This window comes from Mandrillus leucophaeus, unplaced genomic scaffold (assembly GCF_000951045.1).
Source record: "Mandrillus leucophaeus isolate KB7577 unplaced genomic scaffold, Mleu.le_1.0 Scaffold62, whole genome shotgun sequence".
Lineage (NCBI taxonomy): Eukaryota > Metazoa > Chordata > Mammalia > Primates > Cercopithecidae > Mandrillus > Mandrillus leucophaeus.
In genome coordinates, this window is record NW_012106697.1 from 5219154 (window position 1) to 5239387 (window position 20234).

At 41.2% G+C, this 20234-nt stretch overlaps 1 protein-coding gene across 3 annotated transcripts in view; it reads right to left on the bottom strand.

The window, feature by feature from the left end:
• The window catches only part of CENPU (centromere protein U), a 44215-nt gene extending 25194 nt beyond the window's left edge, over window positions 1-19021 (bottom strand). For all 3 annotated transcript variants that reach the window (XR_001008247.1, XM_012000160.1, XM_012000161.1), the window contains exons 1-6: window positions 18907-19021; window positions 15861-15909; window positions 13863-13980; window positions 9867-9972; window positions 2163-2223; window positions 1424-1660 (exon numbers count right to left, since the gene is read on the bottom strand). Coding sequence is in view for 2 of the 3 variants with exons in the window: in XM_012000160.1 (XP_011855550.1) it covers window positions 1424-1660; window positions 2163-2223; window positions 9867-9972; window positions 13863-13980; window positions 15861-15909; window positions 18907-18956 (621 nt within the window). In the remaining variant the exon portion in view is untranslated. The remainder of the gene's footprint in view (window positions 1-1423; window positions 1661-2162; window positions 2224-9866; window positions 9973-13862; window positions 13981-15860; window positions 15910-18906) is intronic.
• Between the last annotated feature and the right edge of the window lie 1213 nt (window positions 19022-20234).

Consider the following 20234-nt stretch of genomic DNA (forward strand, 5'->3'; position numbering starts at 1 on the left):
ACACAACTGCAAATTCAAGTGCACATGGGATGTTCACCAAAACAGATCAACAACAGAGATCATAGTTTGCGTCAATTTGTGTAAAGACAGGAAATAAAAATAAGAATATACATTCATACTTGTTTACATGTACAAAAGGAAATTTGAAAGATATATAAGAAAGTATAAGGTTACCTGTGTGTATGTTTAGCAGGTGGAAAGGTGAAGAAGACAGGGTAGCAGGGACAATTTACTATACTTCAAAAAGTTTTCAAACATGAGCATAAATTATTTATTCAATTAAGCCCAAATGAATTAATCACATATTAAGAACTTGCCAAAAGATATTATATGTCAAGAATTTTAGAACCAGTAAGACCCAGAATTCTTTGTTTTTTGAGACTGAGTCTCACTCTATTGCCCAGTACAGCGGCACAGTCTCAGCTCACTCCAACCTCCACCTCCTGGGTTCAAGTTGATTCTCCTGCTACAACCTTCTGAGTAGCTGGGATTACAGGCATGCACCACCACACCCGGCTAATTTTTGTATTTTTAGCAGAGAAGGGGTTTTGCCATGTTGGCCAGGCTGGTCTCGAACTCCTGACCTCAGGTGATCCGCATGCCTTGGCCTCCCAAAGTGGTAGGATTACAGGCATGAGCCACCGCGCCTGACCTAAGACCCAGAATTCTTATCAGTAGTTTTTTTCTAAGGAAATGATCTAAGGAATGCACGAATATTTAGCTACAACAAAATTCATCAAAGCACTTATAATTTTTTAAATAGCAATTCTTCATTAGTAAGAGATTAACTATGGCATGCCATGAATGGAATGTTACGCATTGTTGAATACTTAATAACAAGTATATGATCTCAGGGTAATTAAAGCTCACTGAAAGGACTGAACAGCATAGACCAAAAGACGTGGTTATTTTGGGTTATGGAATTATAGGTGATTTTATCTTCTTTTCCATGCCTTCTAGTTTTTTTTTTTTCTTTTTTTTAAGACGGAGTCTTGCTCTGTCACCCAGGCTGGAGTGCAATGGTGCGATCTCAGCTCACTGCAAGCTCCGCCGCCTGGACTCAAGCGATTCTCCTGCCTCAGCCCCGAGTAGCTGGGATTACAGGCGTGCGCCACTGCATCCAGCTAATTTTTGTACTTTTAGTAGAGACAGGGTTTCACCATGTTGCCCAGGCTGGTCTTGAACTCCTGACCTCAAGTGATCCCCCTGCCTCGGTCTCCCAAAGTGCTGGGATTACAGGCGTGAGCCACTGCACCCGGCCATACCATCTAGATTTTCTAAAACAAACATTTTTATTACATTAAGGAAAATATAAAATTTATCTTTGAAAAGATATGAAGGAAAGAGAAAATGCTTCATTTTCTTCCCCAACATTTTTCAATAAACCTTTTTTGCTCTCCTTGGGGATGGCTGACATTCTTACCGATTGACTTGCTAGTGCCAAGTTCTCTTTTTCAACAGAGGGCTGGGCACTAAGGGGTCCTGTCTTTTTAGAAGTGACCGACTCAGCTGGTTTCTCTGAAAGTACTGAAGATGCTGTAGTTGGAATAACCTCATGACGCTGTGTATTTGTTTTCTCTGCTGATTTAACTTTTCTTCTTGTATCACTTCCTTCAGTGCTTTCAGAGTCATCACTAATGGGCTTGAGCTTTCTTCCTGGCTGTGTAAAAGAAAAAAACAGCAGTACTTATTTAGAAAATAGAAATGCTTATAATTCTTACTGTAATAGTAGAAAACCATATATACAGTCCACATTACTCACTTCTAAACTTCAAAACTGAACATAATAGGAAGACAGCAACATAATTAATGGATAGGACAGGAAACCTAAATCAAAGGTTACAATAAACACTCCCAACAATTCCCTCTGCCTTTTAAAATCACGACCTAACCACAGTACAAGAATGCTATGAAAATTGACAAAGTACACAGAGATGTGAGACCTCTTTAATGAAAAACACTTCAGATAACAAAAATATTTTGCTTTTTACTATAAAAGTATATTCTAAAAATAGAACTTTATGAAAAATGTTGCTATGGAATATTTTCTCTATTTGCATCCAATCTAAAGAGGAAATGAAATATTTTACAGAACATTTTCTATTTGAATCCAATCAAACTATATTACAAATTAAAATAGAAGAGCGAATACTCCTACATACCTTTTTTGCACTAATTTTTACAGATTCGATTGCACTTGCTTCATTTCCAGAAGTGTCTGAACTGTAAAAAGTACAAGTCATCAATATCTTGTACACATTCCATTTATATTCGCATGTCTTCTCTAACTTGCTCATCCAACACGAAAACAGACTCAATTTAGTGAGGAAATATCCTACTTGTCACATACAAGCCTGCCATGTTCCCAGGTTTACTGCTGCCTCCCACATCTTCCCATACCCAGGCCACATGAGTTTATCCCAGGCAAGCAAGTAACCTGTTCCATTACTGCAGCACCTGTGGTGATGTCTGAGAACTGCACTTTTCTCCAAGTTACCAGTCCCAGGCATATGGGCCATCATTTGTACTAAAAGCTAATCCACTAGGCCCATCCTTAGGTGATAGAAAAGGGAACACCTTTTATCCTTTAAAAAGGAAAAAAATAGTCCTAACTTCTGATGGGATATGAAAATTCATCTTTTCATTCTGTTCAATACAACAAATTTATTTAACACCAACCTCAAAATACAAAGTACAGTGAATAAAATTACTTCAAAATTGAGAGGTTTTCCTTCAAAGGGTTCACTGTCTAGTAGGAAGGCCAAAGATAGTGCAGAGTGATGACCTGGCAAGCACCTGACAGAGAAGATGATGTGGAGACACGGCTTGGGTATTAGGAAAGGCATCACAGTTATGACACTTGGCGGTGACTGGTAAAAAACTTTTTTCAGGAAAACAAGTGTGGAGAAGGACATCTAAAGCAGATGGAAAAGTTAATGTAAAAGCATGGTGGTGTAAAACAGCCTGGCACGTTCAAGAAACGTGCAACAGAGCACGGATAAAATGTATTTTCTAAGAGAAGATAACAAACGCTCGGGAAAAGCCAAAGGCTATGAATGAAGGGCTGCAGGGTACCCACATGGGCATGCTGCATGGATCTCCTATGGTCAGCGCCAGCCTCCAGCTGCAGCGTCTTCTAGATCCACTGCAGCATCTGGGCAGAGGCTATAGCTGTGGGCAGTCTCTAGCCAACAAGTAAGCACAGCGAGGGTCTGGGGCCTCGACGTTTCTGCCTGATACAGGTCAGGCCTCCTTTTAACAGCCCTCACTCCTCCAGAGCTCCGCAGTGGCTTGTTCAGAACTGTAGGCACTGCAGTGCAATTTGAGGCCATCTCTGCCCCATCCTGCTTATTCCAACTTTACCCTTCACAGATATCACTAATAAACCCCTTCCATTCCTAACTGCCTCAGTGTCTACTCACCCAAGGATCCCAACTGGCACAGGGGCCCTCTATGCCATGCATACAGACAAAGGAGAGCCCTAACAGGACGTGGACGTAGGAGTAAGACGAGACTGGGGTTTCAAAAGATCACTCTGGAAGGTGTATGGGAAGGTAGGCCAGAGGGAGCTGGCACGAGAGATAAGAACACCAGACAGGAAACTACCGCAGGAATGCTGGTAAGAGTGAAGTCCCCAAACCATGGCAGCCACAGGGAGGTGGCAGGGTTGTGGAAAGGAAAAACGGATTCTCAAGGCAGTCACAGGCCAGAAAAATAGGACTGGCCAGACAGAACATACCAGGACTGATTCCCAGATTGCTGGATTGGAGGGGACTGGGTGAATGGCAAGACTATTAACCTAGAGAATACCAAAAGAGTTCACTGACACTAGATGAGAAGGAAAAGGAGCTCAGTTTTGCCTTTGCTGAGTGAGGTGCCTATGGGCATCTAGAGAAATATGGCCAATGTGCAAGACATCTTGGAACTCAGGAGAGGGTCTGGACAAAAGACAAACTTGAGAAACGGTGGCACACAGGTAGTTAAAACCATGAGCGTGAACTGGGGTTGGATGGAGAAGAGAGGGCCAGAGAAGAGAGGGCTGAGAACAGAATCACCTACACATAAAGAAAAAAAAAACAGGAGAGGAAACAGCCAGGAGCAAGATGGCTGAACAGAGGGCTCCACTGATTGTCCCCGCAGGAACACAAAGTTTAACAACTATCTATACAAAGGGAGCACCTTCACAGGAAACAAAAGTCAGCTGAGTACTCACAGTGCCTGTTCTTGACTTCCTATCGCTGAAAGAGGCACTGAAGAGGGTAGGAAAGAGTCTACAATCGCTGACGCTACCCCTTCCCCATCTCCGACAGTGGCTGCGTGGCACAGAGAATCTGTGCTCTTAGCGGGAGAGCGCAGTGATTTTGCAGCTTTGCTTTGAAATCAGCGCTGTCCTTTAACAGCAGAAAGCAGAACCAGGCTGAACTAAACTGATGCCCACACACAGAGGGAGCATTTGGACTAGTCCTGGTGTGAGGGGAATTGCCCATCTTAGCAGTGGGAGGTAGAGCTCTGACAAGCCTTGCCACTGTGGGCTAAAGTGCTCTGCGGCCCCACGTGAGCCTGAGGGGCAGTCTAGGCCACAAGGATGGTAACTCCTAGTGCTGAGCTGGGCTTGGAGCCAGTGGACTGTGGGGGCATGAGACCTACTGAGACACCAACCAGTGTGGCTAAGGGTGTGCTGGCATCACCCCTCTCCCAGGCCCAGACAGCACAGCCCATGGCTCCAAAAGAGACCTCTTTCTTCTGCGAGAGGAGAAGAGAGAGAAGAGTGGAGAGGACTTTGTTTTCCATCTTGGATACCAGCTCAGCCACAGTAGCACAGGGCACCAGTCAGGGTCATGAGACCCCCTAATGCAGATCACAACACCTAAGTCCTTTCAAATATCTGGAAAGCCTTCCCAAAAAGGATGGATCCAAACAAGCCCAGACTCCAATGACTACAATAAATACCTGACTCTTCAATGTCCAGACACTGATAAACATCCATAAGCATCAAGACCATCCAGTAAAACATGACCTCATCAAATGAACTAAATAAGGCACCAGGGACCAATACTGGGGAAACAGCAGATACGTGACCTTCTAGACAGAGAATTCAAAATAGCTGTTTTGAGGAAACTCAAAGAAATTCAAGATAACACAGAGAAGGAATTCAGAATTCTATCAGATCACTTTAACAAAGAATTGAAATAATTTTAAAAAATCAAGCAGAAATTCAGCAGTTGAAAAATGTAGCTGACATATTAAAGAATACATCAGAGTCTCTTAATAGCAGAATCTATCAAGCAGAAGAAAGAATTAGTGAGCTTGAAGAAAGGCTATTTGAAAATACAGAGGAAAAAAAAGAAAAAAGAAAAAACAGTCATGAAGCATGCCTACAGGGTCTAGAAAAAGCTTCAAAGGGCAAATCAAAGAGTTACTGGCCTTAAAGAAAGGTAGAGAAAGGCGGGTAGAAAGTTTATTCAAAAAGGTAGTAACAGAGAACTTCCCAAACCAAGAGAAAGGTATCAATATCCAAGTACAAGAAGGTTATACAACCAACACCAAGCAGCTTTAACCCAAAGAAGACTACCTCAAGGCATTTAATAATAAAACACCCAAAGGTCAAAGATAAAGAATCTAAAAGCAGCAAGAGAAAAGAAACAGGTAACTTACAATGGAGCTCCGATATGTCTGGCAGCAGACTTTCAGTGGACACCTTACAGGCCAGGAGAGACTGGCATGATATATTTAAAGTGTTGAAGGAAAAAAACTTTTACCCTATAAGAATATATCTGGTGGAAATATCCTTCAAACATGAAAAAGAAATAAAGACTTTCCCAAACAAAAGCTGAGAAATTTTATCAACTCCAGACCTGTCCCAAAAGAAATGCTAAAGGGAGTAATTCAAGCAGAAAGAAAAGGACATTAATGAGCAGTATAAATCACCTGAAGGTATAAAACTCACTGGTAATATCAAGTACACGGAAAAAGATAACACTGTAGCTGATGTGTGTAAACTACTCTCATTGTAAGTAGAAAGACTAAAAGATGAACCAATCAAAAATAACAACTTTTCAAAACATAAACAGTACAATAAAAGTAAAAACAAAAAGTTAAAAAGTGGGGGAGCAAAGTGAAAGTGTAGAGTTTTTATTAGTTTTTTTTGGCTTGTTTATGAAAGCAGGGTTAAGTTGTTAACGGCATAAAATAATGGGTTATATGGCAGTACCTGCTAGCCTCATGGTAACCTCAAATTAAAAAAAACAACAAATACATAAAAAGACCAAGAAATCACACTGCCAGAGAAAATCACCTTTACTAAAAGCAAGACAGGAAGGAAGAAAAGAAGAGAGGGCCACAAAACAATCAGAAAACAAAAAATAAAATGGCATGAGTAAGTCCCTGCTTAGCAATAGTAATACTGAATGTAAATGGACTAAACTCTCCAATCAAAAGACATAGAGTGGCTAGATTGGGGGGGAAAAAAGACCCAATGATTTGTTGCCTACAAGAAACACATTTCATCTATAAAGATACACACAGAGTGAAAATAAAGGTACGGAAAAAGATATTCCATGCCAATGGAAACCAAAAAAAGGGCAGAATAGCTATACTTATTTCAGATAAACTAGATTTTTGAGACAGAAACTGTAAGAAGAGACAAAGAAGGTCACTACGTAATGACAAAAGGGGTCAAATTCAGCAAGAGGATACAACAATTTTAAATATACATGCACCCAACATTGGAACACCCAGATAGATGAAGCTAGTATTATTAGAGCTAAAGGGAGAGACAGACCCCAATACATTAGCTGGAGACTTCAACACCCCACTTTCAGCACTGGAGAGATCTTCCAGACAGAAGATCAATAAAGAAACAGCAGACTTAATCTGCACTGTAGACCATATGGACCTAACAGATATAGAACATTTCATCCAACAGCTACAGAATACACATTCTTTTCCTCAGCACATGGATCATTTTCAAGTACAGACCATGTGATAGGTCACAAAACAAGTCTTAAAACATTTTTTAAAAACTGAAATATCAAGTATCTTCCTGTGGAATAAAACTAGAAATCAATAACAAGAGGAATTTTGGAAGTTATACAAACACACAGAGAAAAAAAGTTAATGAAGGACCAGTGGGTCAATTAAGAGATTAAGAAGGAAGCTGAACAATTTCTTGAGACAAATGATAATGGAAACACAACATACCAAAGCCTATGGGATACCACAAAAGCAATACTAAGAGGGAAGTTTACAGCTATAAGTGCCTACATCAAAAAAGAAAATCTTTAAATAAATAACCTAATGATGCATCTTAAAGAACTAGAAAAGCAAGAACAAACCAAATCCAAAACTAATTAAGATCAGCTTTTATAAATAAATGTATAAATTTACCTCAACCCAATAAAGATTGTAACTTTGCTTTTAACTTAACAAGTAGCTCTTAAAAGTCATTTAAAAAAATGAGAAAACAATGAGAAAAGTTGCATTTATACCTCACAAGAATAGAAAAGATCAAGGATTTTAATACAAATCATACAAGTTCTAAAAGAAAACATGAAGGGAGACATCTTCCTAACTATGACTCAAAATCCCTAAACGCTAAGAGTGATAAATATATCACCGTATCTAAATAAAACTAAACATTTTCTATGTTGGAAAAAAAAACACCACCATTAGGTGTTTTGTCAAAAGACAGATGAACCAGTTAAAAAAAAAAAAACTGTAACATAGGGCTCATCTCACTAATGTTTAAATGAAGTCATGAAGAAAATGACCAACATCAACTATAGTAAAAAGGATATAAACAGTTTGCAGAAAGACAAATTCAAGAGCTTTTAAATAATTGCTGTTCAATCATTCCTAAGAAGAATACAAATTAGAACTAGGCTGGGATAGCATTTTTGACCTATCACATTGGCAAAAATCCAAGTTTGATCTCACTTTGGTGGCAATGTGGCAATAACTATAAAAATGACAAACACATTTCATTTGACTCAGAATTTCACTTTTATGACTATCTCCTATAGATACACAAGCACAAGTGTGAAATGGCACTCCCAGTGGCACTGGAAGTGAGAGCACAGACTGGAAACAGCCTGACTGCCCATTCACACAGGACTGGATAATCACACTAAGGAACACTCATGCTGTTGAAAGGGTAGAACAATGAGAAAGCTCCATGTGTATTGACATATAAAGATCTCTAAGATGCATTAAGTGAAAAAAGCTAGGTAGCAACCTATGCTGCCTTTTGTACACAAAAAAAGGGTTAAAATGTGTTTCATATTTACTTTTATATGCACCAAGAAATTCTGGAAGGACATATGAGAAAATAATAAGGGAGAGGGAAGAAGTGGGTTCTAGGAGCTAGATGGATAGTAGACATGATATGAAGACTTACTATACACCTTTTTATATTTTTAAACCATGTGAATGTTTACTCAAAGTATTCCTCTTTAAAAATTACATTCACCACTATTTAGAGTGCATGTTTTCCAAATGTATGACTTCTACTGATTTTCAGTAACATATAAAACTGGAGTCAGCCAGGAGCGGTGGTTAACACCTGTAATCCTAGCACTTTGGGAGGCCAAGGCGGGCAGATCACGAGGTCAGGAGATCAAGACCATCCTGGCCAACATGGTGAAACCCCATCTCTACTAAAAAATACAAAAATTTCGCTGGGCATCGTGGCATGCGCCTGTAGTCCAAACTACTCGAGAGGCTGAGGCAGAAGAATTGCTTGAACTGAGGAGGTGGAGGTTGCAGTGAGCTGAGACAGCGCCACTGCACTCCAGCCTGGTGACAGAGTGAGTCTCCAAAATAACCAAGTACTGTAAAACTTCCCTAGGATAGACAGTCTCAAAATGACTTCTCAGATTTCTGCCCAACTGGAATATTTGTTTTAAAACTGCAGTTTTGGCCGGGCGCGGTGGCTCACGTCTGTAATCCCAGTACTTTGGGAGGCCAAGGTGGGCGGATCATGAGGTCAGGAGATCGAGACCAGCCTGGGTAACACGGTGAAACTAGTCTCTACTAAAAATACAAAAAAAATTAGCTGGGCGTGGTGGTGGGCGCCTGTAGTCCCAGCCACTCGGGAGGCTGAGGCAGGAGAATGGCGTGAACCCGGGAGGCGGAGCTTGCAGTGAGCCCAGATCACGCCACTGCACTCCAGTGTGGGAGTCAGAGCAAGATTCCATCTCAAAAAAATAAAGAAAGAAACAAACACTGCACTTTTGATACTTGCTAAATACATTTAGTAACTAGAACTGACCTATTACCCAATAGAGGTCCGTAAGTCAAAAAGCTGCTCTAGATAACAACTTAAAATGAGTACTACAGTTATCGAAGAGTTCTGCATTATATAACTTGCTCCCAAGTTTTCTCTATGAAATCATTTTTATAGAGATTTTCCTGACCTATACGTTCACATAAATCTGAAAGACTCAAACCAATGCGCCTCAGGAACAATGCATCTGAAACAGGCTTTGTATTGCTTTGTAATTATCACCTACCATATACAAGGAAACATCTCATTTGTGATCATTAGAGTTTGTAAATGAAAGAGACCTCCCAAAAATCACCTAAAATTTTATGCTTATAAAATCTTTCCCTCCTTTCTTATTTGACTCAAAGCTAAACTATCTTCCTAGGCATGATTTCTAGGATAATCAGGTGTGAATTCTGTCAGTTATCACAGCTATTATAATTATCATAATTGTCAATTATTAATACAGTTTTTATGCCTCAGTTCTCTTGAGAAAAAGCATAACAAGTTGGCTCAAAGTATCTTAAAACACTTTCTTTTTATTAGCTTCTATCTCAGAAATCCCATTAACCATGAATAAACAATTGCTTGAATATACCAGTACCTTATTTTTGCTTCTTTTCCTGGAGGAGTTGAAGGGATAGATAGTCCACAAAGTTTGGAGAATTCTTCTTCATCAGCATATATAGCTGTGCTATGTAAAGGAGGATCTTTCAAAAGACAAAAAAGAAGACAACTTTAAAAGTCTGGCTATTTGGGCAATACTGAAGTTTATTCCCTTACAATGGAGTACAAAACAATCTTTGTTCAACTAACAAAATCAAAATCAATTAAACAGGCCACTTCCCAAATGTTTTTGATCTCACACCTCAACAATAAAAATTTTAAACCCTATCACCAACAAACACATGAATATTTATGAATAATAAATCTTTATTACCGCACTTATATGGAATTATTTTTGGTGTTTGAAACAGGGCCTCACGCTGTTGCCCAGGCTGGAATGCAGTAGTGCGATCTCAGCTCACCGCAGCCTGGAGCACCTAAGCTCAAGCGATCCTCCTGCCTCAGCCTCCTGAATAGCTGGGACTACAGGCACATGCCACCATGCCCAGGTAATTTTTAAATTATTTGTAGAGACAGGGTCTCACTATGTTGCCCAGGTTGGGGAAATTTTAATGAGATAAAAATATAAATCGGAAATCTAACATTTTCTTTCCTCATCCCTGTCAGGTGTCATACACTCTGCATTAGAGACCACTGCATTAAACTATAAACTCTACAGGCCTAGAGAGGTCACCTCACAAAGTGCCCTGCATATAGCGGTCATACAGTATTTTTGAATGAAAAGCCCTTTGGGGAGATTCCAGGCCTCCCTTACTTCCTCTCTGCTTTACTCTGGGATGCCAGAGCCTTTAGATAGCATATAAAGGTACCTTGAATGAGGAAGAAGATAAAAGAGAAGGAGAGCAAATGGACTTGGTGGAAAGGCATAGAAAAGAGATGCTAAGAGGAGAAAGATGCTCCTAGCGGGTGCTCAGGAAAGAGGAGTAACAGGAGAGATCCAAGACTTATCGCAGGGTTAGAGAGCTTGAAGAAGAGGTGGCCAGTGGTGACAGAACTAAACTGCTGTAAGGGGGCCTGGTAAGAGCCAAGCAACCATTTCTTCATGCTCAAAGTTTAGCACGACAGTGCAAACTTCAACATTTTTTCAAATAAACAGCTGCTTAAATAATGAACATATCAACTGCACAATTTTTAAGTTAGTAGTATACTTTGTATTGCCCTCAACAAGGCAAAGGGATTTATTTACTCCATTGCTGTGAATAACAAGAGGGGGAAAAGAAATAGAACAATCCCAAATGTTCACAGATAACCACTCATATAAACCGGATTCTCACAACTTCACAATAAAAAGACAAATAATCCAATTTAAAAACGGGCAAAGGGTGAACAGAAACTTCTTCAAAGAATATGCAAATGGCCAATAATCATGTATAAGAGGGTCAAAGGGGAAAAAAAGCAAATGGTCAGCCATAAGCACACTGAAAAGGTGCTGAACACCATTAGTAATTAGGGAAATATGAATCAAAACCATAATGAGATAGTACTTCACACCCTAAGCTTAGGCTAGCTATTATTTAAAAAACAAAAACAAACACACACCCAGAAAATAAGAAGTGTAGGCAAGGATGTGGAGAAACTGAAATCCTTGGGCACTGCTGGTGGGAATACAGGCACTGCGGAAATGGTGACTCCTGAAAACATAAAATATATATGATCCAGCAATCCCATTTCTGGGTAAACGCCCCAAAGAGGGGAAAGCAGGGACTCAAACAGCTATTGATACACTCATGTTAGTATTAATAGCAGCATTATTCACAGTCAAAAAGCAGAAGTAACCCAAGGGTCCATTAACAGATGAATAGATAAATAAAATGTGGTACATACAGACTGTTCTTCAACGTAAAAAGGAAATTCTGGCTGGGCGTGGTGGCTCACGCCTGTAATCCCAGCAATTTGGGAGGCCGAGGTAGGTGGACCACCTGCGGTCAGGAGTTCAACGCCAGCCTGGCCAATATGGCAAAGCCCCATCTCTACTAAAAAATACAAAAATTAGCCAGGCGTGGTGTGGAAGGGAGGGGAGCGCTTGGAATCCCAGCCACTCGGGACGCTGAGGCAGGGAGAATTGCTTGAACCTGGGAGGTGGAGGTTGCAGTGAGCCGAGATTGTGCCACTGCAGTTCAGCCTAGGTAAGAGAGCAAGTCTTTGCCTCCAAAAAAAAAAAAAAAAAAAAAAAAAAAATAATTCTGACTCAGGCTACAACACAGATAAACCTCAAAGACATTATGCTAAATGAAATAAGCCAGTTACCAAAGAACCAACTATTGTATGCTTCCTTTCACATCAGATTCCTAGAAAGCAGAATGATGGTTGCCAGGAGTTGAGGGGAGGGGAGAACGGGAAGTTGTTTAATAGAGCGTTTCAGTTAGGAAAGATGAAAAAGTTCTGGAGATGGATGGTGATGATGGTTGCACAACAATGTGAATGTATTTATCTGCTACAGAGTTCATACACTTAAAAAAGGTTAAAATGGTAAACTATATTTTACCACCCATACCCCCACCAATACACTCATACCCACAACGAGGCGCGGGGATGGCTAGAATAAAAAACTCGGTAAGTTTCAGTGAAGCTGTGCAGAAATGACAACTCTCATACACTGCCATGGAATTATAAAGTCATGTAGCTGCTTTGTAGAACAGTTCCTTAAAAAGTTAAAAATAGAATTACCGTAGGACTCAGCAATTCTGCTCCCACTATATGCCCAAGAGAAGTGAAAAAAGCCCACACAAAAACTCATACACAAATGTTCATAGCAGCATTATCCATAGTGGCCCAAAAATAGAAACCACCTAAATGTAACTGATAAATGGATAACAAGTTGCGGTATATTCAAACAATGGAGTATTGCTGAGCTATAAAAACGTGTAGGAATGAAGCAGATACACACTACAACATGGATAAACCCTGAAAACACAAACTAAGTAAAAGAAGCCAGTCACAAAGGACCAGAGTCTAGGATTCCACTGATATGTACAGAAATGGCAAATCTGCAGACAGAAAGGAGATTCATGGCTGCCAGGGGCCTGAAGGAAGGGGGAAGAGGGAGTGACCACTCATGGGTACAGGGTTCTCTACAGGATGATAACAATTTTCTGGAACTAGATAATGCAGACAGTTGTACAACCTTGTGAATAAACTAAAAACCAATGATGTGTACACTTTAAAAGGGTGAATTTTATGGTATGTGAATTCATTTCCATCTTTTAAATTATGGGGTTTTAGGTTCAGATCTTTTAGATTTAGATTTTAGACAAATAGGACATTTTTATCAAGTCATAATAAAAGACATTATTCTGGTGAATATATTTCACCTTATAAAATGTATAATATTTTCTTTTATTAACAAAAAATTAAACCAAAGCCTTCAAAATTCTCTTAAAACTTATTCCAGCAAAAATGCCTGACTACTACAGTTCTAGATGTGGGGGCACATGGCATTTTCTCTGTCATTTCTGGCCTCTGGAGTGCCCAGTGACACAAGCAGCCCACCCTGACAACTCACACACTCCTGGCCAGCCAGGTACTGACCTTTTACCTCATACTCCAAAGGAACACAGGTGAAGCTCTCCCACTGGCTCTCCCAAAGCACCCCCTGCCTCCATGAGTTTAGGACAAAGGAAAATTACCCATACTCTTCTCCTCCCTAAATTAATGGCTCTATCAAATGGCAGAATGAAGTGAGAAATGTATTCTATGTTCCTCTTGTTACACAGTACTATAGTAAGTGTCCTCATGTGACTGGATTGTTAACGAATACCACTAGAAGAGTGCCACCACTTTGATAATGTTCTTAGTTTCAATGTACCTAGACGTGAGAAAAATTAATTCAAATTATCAAGTACTCCCCAGAGAACATTATATTTACATGCAGGCAACTAATTTTTATATTTGAAGATATTTCTAATTTTTATTATATCTGGCCTAAATGTTGTTGCTTTAGAGTTACGTTAGGATAAAGATTTAAAGTACTAACCAAAGGTCTCATCAGGTTCTTCATCTTTCTCATTTTCACCCAGCCTGCCAATGCTTGAGACATCAGAATTATCAGGAAAGTCGAACACGTCAATAGGCTTGCACTTTTGACCAGCTTTCTAAAAGTGAATGAAGTTGAAGTTACTGAGTTGGCTCTCACAAAGAACAATAGGCTGATTTATGCAGCAAGAATATTCTTGTAATCACTGCTGCCTAAGGAAGCAATCCTTAAGCATGGGGTGATGGATTCACTACCTACCCCGATTGGGTCATTATACAACATAGACACGTATGGCAAGATCAAATTATACCCCACAAATGTGTACAATTACAATGTTTCAGGTAAAATAAAAAGAAAGAAGCAAGCTAACACTTTTTGGGGACACAGACTCTTTTGATAACCTAAGGCAAGGATTGGCAAACTTTTTCTATAAAGGACCAGAAAGTAAATTATTTTAGGCTTTGCAGGCCATAAGGTTTCTCTTTTGACTACTAACTCAACCACTGTCATGTGAATGACGACAGTAACCACACAGAAAAGAATGAGCATGGCTGTGTTCCAATACAATTAGACTTTTAAACACTGCAATTTGAATTTAATATCATGTTCACATGTTATGACATAGTCTTTTTATTTCAACCATTAAAAAATGTAAAAACCATTCTTAGCTTGCAGGGATATACAAAAACAGGTGGCAGGCTAGATTTGGCCCATGGACCAGTTTGCCTACACCTCTGACCTAGGGAAAGTGATGGGTCCTATCTCCGGAAATATGCCCATATACCCAAAAGTTCATAAACAGTTTTAAGGGTACACATGGGTTAACAACTCCTGACTAAAGGACACCAGGGTTTACAGTTCAATATACTGATATGCCCATGAAGTCTGCTACCCCAAATCTAATGAAACATGAAAACATATATAAAATGAGAAAAACTTTCATGGTAGTTCCGGAAAATGTGGAAGGGTAGTATTAACAGATACGAAAATAAGAAAATTCTGGCAGGTATAAAGCAGGTAAAATAAAATTGGCAAACCATATACAAACTTGACCATTCAGATGCCCCCAGTAAAAGAATCATTCCTGGAGTGCTTGTGGGTGGAATGCAAAGAGAGCTGGCAGGTCTTCCAGCTCCTCCCAAGGCATAGGGGGCCTCCACATGTAAGGCACTGCCTTGCAGAGGGAAGGCCAGGAAAGCTGAATCCATTCCAGGAACTCTGGGCTTCCAGCCAAGGCTGGAGCTTAGATAAATCCCTCCGATGCACACTGGACTTTGGCTACTAATGGCAGGGGCAAGGCAGGACAACTGAGAGAAACCCACCCAAAGAACCCGCGAAGTAATGCTGGGGTGGGAGCAGAGCGCTGAGCAAAATCCTGCAGGGTGATCCCAGGGTTTCCCAGAGGGGAAGAGAGCTATCCTCTTCAGGCTGTAGTTAAGGACTATGCAGGACAAAGAAAGCTCAGGGCAGAACAAGCAGAAGTAACTCCTTCCAGGGTGCCTGGCACTGTCATACACTGTTAATGTGAGATTACAATGCCAATCACACAAGCCACTGGAAAAAATATTGGAATTAGCAATCAAGAACATTAAAGAAATGTACACACTTTTCACATACATTTATTCTAGGACTCTAAAGAAAAGTAAACCTGTAATGTGAACTAAGTGGAGTATCATGAAATCATAAACAATTCTTGAAAAGTACAACAAGAAATGGCTTTAAGTGAAAAAAGTTGACAGCATTGTACAATTTTTACATGATGCCAATTATCTAAACGAAAATAAAACCAACCTAGGCTCAGAAATAAAGGAAATTCTAAAACATTAACAGAAGTCATTTTATCCACTATACTGGAAAAAGTGTGAGGAAAATGAACACACTTTTTCACTACAAGAAACATTGAACTTGCCAAGTGAAGTCTACAAAACTGAGGTACTCAAAAAATGTTATTTTGTACTGTTAATTTTGAGAAAACTACAACACAAAAAGATAACTTACATCTTTCACGGAATGTGTTCTTTCTAAAGTGTTCTTCGAACGTCTTGCACTATTAAACAGCAAAAAAAAAAAAACCCACAAGAGTTATGAAATAGTTAAAATAACTGAGGAAACACCATAGTTATGATCCTTTCCACACATTTTTACAAAAAAAAAAAAGAACCCATATTCCACAAATTTATTTTTTATAGGTCAAATCCTATCACCAATGTTATAAAATAACATACCTCTCCCCCTCAGGGACATGGAAAAGTTGGAATCTTGCTGTTAACTTTTTCCCTGAGGCCTTAATCAATCAGCAGTGATTGACTTTCTCTGCAGAGCTGAACAACAAGGGGAGGTAGGCTAATGCTAAGTCCGGACACCTGCTCCATCCTGTGCCTGGCTCTCGTATGTCCTTTTCTCATTTAATTCTAATAGTCCTATAAGGTAGAAGTGAATCCCATGTTACAGATGTATGCTTGCCCACAGCAACACGGAGCCAGGAGGGAGACAAGCCTGCATTAAAATTTACATCAGTTCAAATCCAGGGCCTGCCCTCGACCTCCCTTCACACTCTCTCAGTTGGGCCATAGCTTCAAACGATAAAGTTGTATATATATCTTCAACAAGCTTCAAGGAAACAGATGTAACAATGGTGACTAGAATAAAAACGAGAAATAACAGTGGCAGGAATTATATATTATTATTACTAATAGTGCCAGGAGTCAGTGAATATGTACAGACTATCCTCCACCAACCAGGCATCATACAAGGGTACGGGGGGATACTCTGGAATAATACAGTACATAATTCCTGACTTTAAAATATGCCATGCAGATTGTAGCCATATTTTTCTCATTTGTAGATAGTAAAATCAGCCTAGTGAGTCTAAACCAATGTTTTAGTATCCTTTTATTTGATATCATTTCAAGCTCACAGAAAAGTTGCAAACAGTACAAGGACCTTCTGTATGCCCTTTACTCATTTGCTGTGTGCGTGCGCGCGTGCATGTGCGTGTGACTGGAGACACTGTGCACCTCCACCCCTAAATACCATAGTATGTCTTTCCTAGGAGGGCATTATCCTGCATATTCATGGTACAATTTCTAAAATCAAGGAATTTAACACTGATACCATAATCTAATCTACAGTCCATACCCAAATCACATCAATTGTCCTATAATGTCCTTTTAAGATTGCCAGGCCAGCATTTTAAAAAAACAAACAAAAAAAGGAAAATATAAAATGAAACAATGCACTGGATATACTATGTTCATAAGCCTTTTGTTTTGTTATGTGTGGATGTGTGCGCATGTGTACTAAGTGTGATGTAAAACATCATTACTGTGAATCACAGTTTAAAAAAAAAAAGTTAGAAAACTGTTCAGAGCGGTGGTTCCCAGACTGGAGTGTCATCAACATTCTCAGCAGGGCTTGTGAAACAGGTTGCTCCGCACCACCCCAGGAGTGTATGATTCAGTCCCTCTGGGGCGTGGCCTGGGACTCTGCATTTCTAACAAGTTCATGATTTATTTACTTAGTTCATGAAACCTAAGGAAGAAGGTAGGACAAGTACTGGTTTTATGGCAATTTTATAGATGATGATTCCGGGGTTCCTAAAATTTAAGTGACTTATCAAGGGTCACAAAGCCAAGTAACAGAAACACAACAAAAACTAGACCACATGAACTTCTTCATCTAAACTCTTTGAGCTGTCTTGTCCTTCCTTGGAGGGGGAAAAAAGTCAAGGTTCCTCCTTGCCTTAGGTTGCAGTCAAGGTGGGGCTTCTGAGAGATAGAAACCTCTGTGACAACCCACAGGTAAAATTTCTGGGCCAGGTGCGGTGGCTCCCGCCTGTAATCCCAGCGCTCTGAGAAGTCAAGGCGGGCGGATCATGAGGTCAGGAAATCGAGACCATCCTGGCCAACATGGTGAGACCCCATTTCTACTAAAAATACACAAATGAGCTGGACGTGGTGGCTCACGCCTGTAATCCCAGCTACTGTGGAGGCTGAGGCAGGAGAATCGCTTGAACCTGGGAGGCGGAGGTTGCGCCACTGCACTCCAGCCTGGGCTAGAGTGAAATTCCGGCTCAAAAAAAAAAAAAAAAAATTCTGTTGTATGTGCATTAGCGTGTTCTGGGAGGAGGCCTGAACAGATTTCATGAGTCTCAAACCCCCAAAAAGTTAAAAAAATAAAAATAAAGACAACAAAAACCACTAGCCTTTCGGATCAACTCTTTTCAGCTGATATTCAAGGCTGACATTCTTTTCTAATCCTCTTCTCCACTGGCCCCAGGAGTCTGGTCTCGGTTTCCCCACCTACCTGCGGGGTCCTGCTCCAGCTTTCCACCCTAACCCCGCATCTGCCACCTTCTCCAGGCAGCCTTCCCCGCCCGGGGGAACTCCCGTTGTCTTCAGACCGTCTTGGCGCATGGTTTTGTGCACGGTCCGCAGCGAGCCGAGACCCTTCCCGCCAGATCCAGGCCGGGCCTCGGATGGCCATTCGCCAACCAATCAGCGACCAGCGTTCTAAGCGCGTCTTGCAACCGACCAAACGCGCGCTGGCTTGGATAAACAACAACCGCTCGACCCACCCTGAAGAAAGGCCGGCGGCAGCTCGCTCCCCCAGCCCCGCTTGTGCTCCGGTCTGTGGTTTGCAGTCCGAAAACACCAGCGTCTTCAAAATAAGAAAACTGATTCCCGGAGAGTAAACTCCACTCACATTCAAGTCTGCCAAATCGCAGGCAACAAGTATTTGCTGAATGTTTTGCTTTCAAGCTAGCACTTCGACACTCACTACTCTGGACGGCACTACCGCCCCCCACAAAACGACACGACACTGGCTAACGTCTTCCCGCCCGCCAGGCGGGGTTAGGCCCGTGCGGGTGGGAATCACTCTTATCCCCACTAGTCTGACGAGAAAGCCGGGACCCGGGCGACTGGCCACTCGGGCGAGCTCCACAGTGGAGCAGGAACAGCGCCGGGAGGCGCAAACCGCGGCAGGCGAGGAAGCAGTTCAAGCTGGTCTCCGGCCCCGCGTTCTGAGGGTCGACAGTACTTACCCCTCAGGCCTGTGAGGCCGCGACCGCCGATGCCTCCCCCGCGGAGCCATGATGCCGCCCTCCGCTCCCGAGCGACTGGAAGCTCCCGCCAAGCCCCTCGCCGCTCCGAGCAGCCAATCCGGGCCGAGCACGCGCGCGTGCGCAGAACTTCCTGAGCGGGCCCCGGGCTCCTCCCCGCCTTGGAGCGGGAGGGAAAACTGGGCCTGGCTATCACGCCGCAGCGGAACTGAAGTCCATGCCGCACAACCAGTTGCCTACGGTCCATGTCATGCCAAAGTTTTCCGGGCTTTCCTCCCACCCGCATCGCCAGTTTTCCAGAGCCCGAAAGCCCCGGAGCCACGTGGGACCGCCCCCTGTGGGTGGGGAAAGGGGAGGAGCTAGTGTCCTTGAGCCTGTGGGCAGGTAAGTGGGTGGGCGCAGACCAGCGATCGCAGCTGGTGCCGCTGAGGCCGCAGTCGTCTTGACAGCCCCACAGGATTTGGCTTGCAGCCCCTGCTGCCTTTATCAGCTGTCTGAGCTTAGCACGTTACTTTACCTCTATCCCAGCACCTTCATTTGTAAATGGTCAGGGTTCCTTTTGTTCTTTTATTTTGTTTCTGTTTAAAAATGTGTAATGCAGAAGAATGAAATTGAACCCTTACCTTACACGGCGTATAAAAATTAATGCAAAATGGATCAAACACCTATATATAAAGGCTAAAATTAAAATTAAAACTCTTAGAAGAAAACAGAGCAAAAGCTTCATAACATTGGACTTGGTGGTATGATTTCTTGGATATGATACCAACAGCAGTTTGGGATGATGAAAACGTTTTGGAAATAGTGGTGGATGGATGCACAAGATGAACGTACTTGATGCCACAGAACTGTAAACTTACAAACGGTTAAAATGCTAAATTTTGCTGTGTATACTTTACTATGATAAAAAATTACGTTTCATGCATATAAAAGAATATAACGTGTAATGTAAGGATAAAAACAAACATCCGTGTAACCAGCACTGGATGGGGATATGAATCATTATTATACATAACTCTTGGGTACCCCTCTGAATGGCACCCTCCTCCTCCAGAGAATAACCACTGTTCTAATTTTATGTGTATCATTCCTGTGGTTTTCTACCTTGATATAGCCCCAAATAATGTATTGATTATTGCATGTTTCTAAACTTTATATGATATTTGGTAGGTATTCTGCAAATGTCCTTTCTTACTAAAGCTATTGCTTTTATTTTTTATTTTATTTTTCCATAAATTATTGGGGTGCAGGTGCTATTTGGTTACATAAGTAAGTTCTTTTTTTTTTTTTTTTTTTTTTTTTTTTTTTTT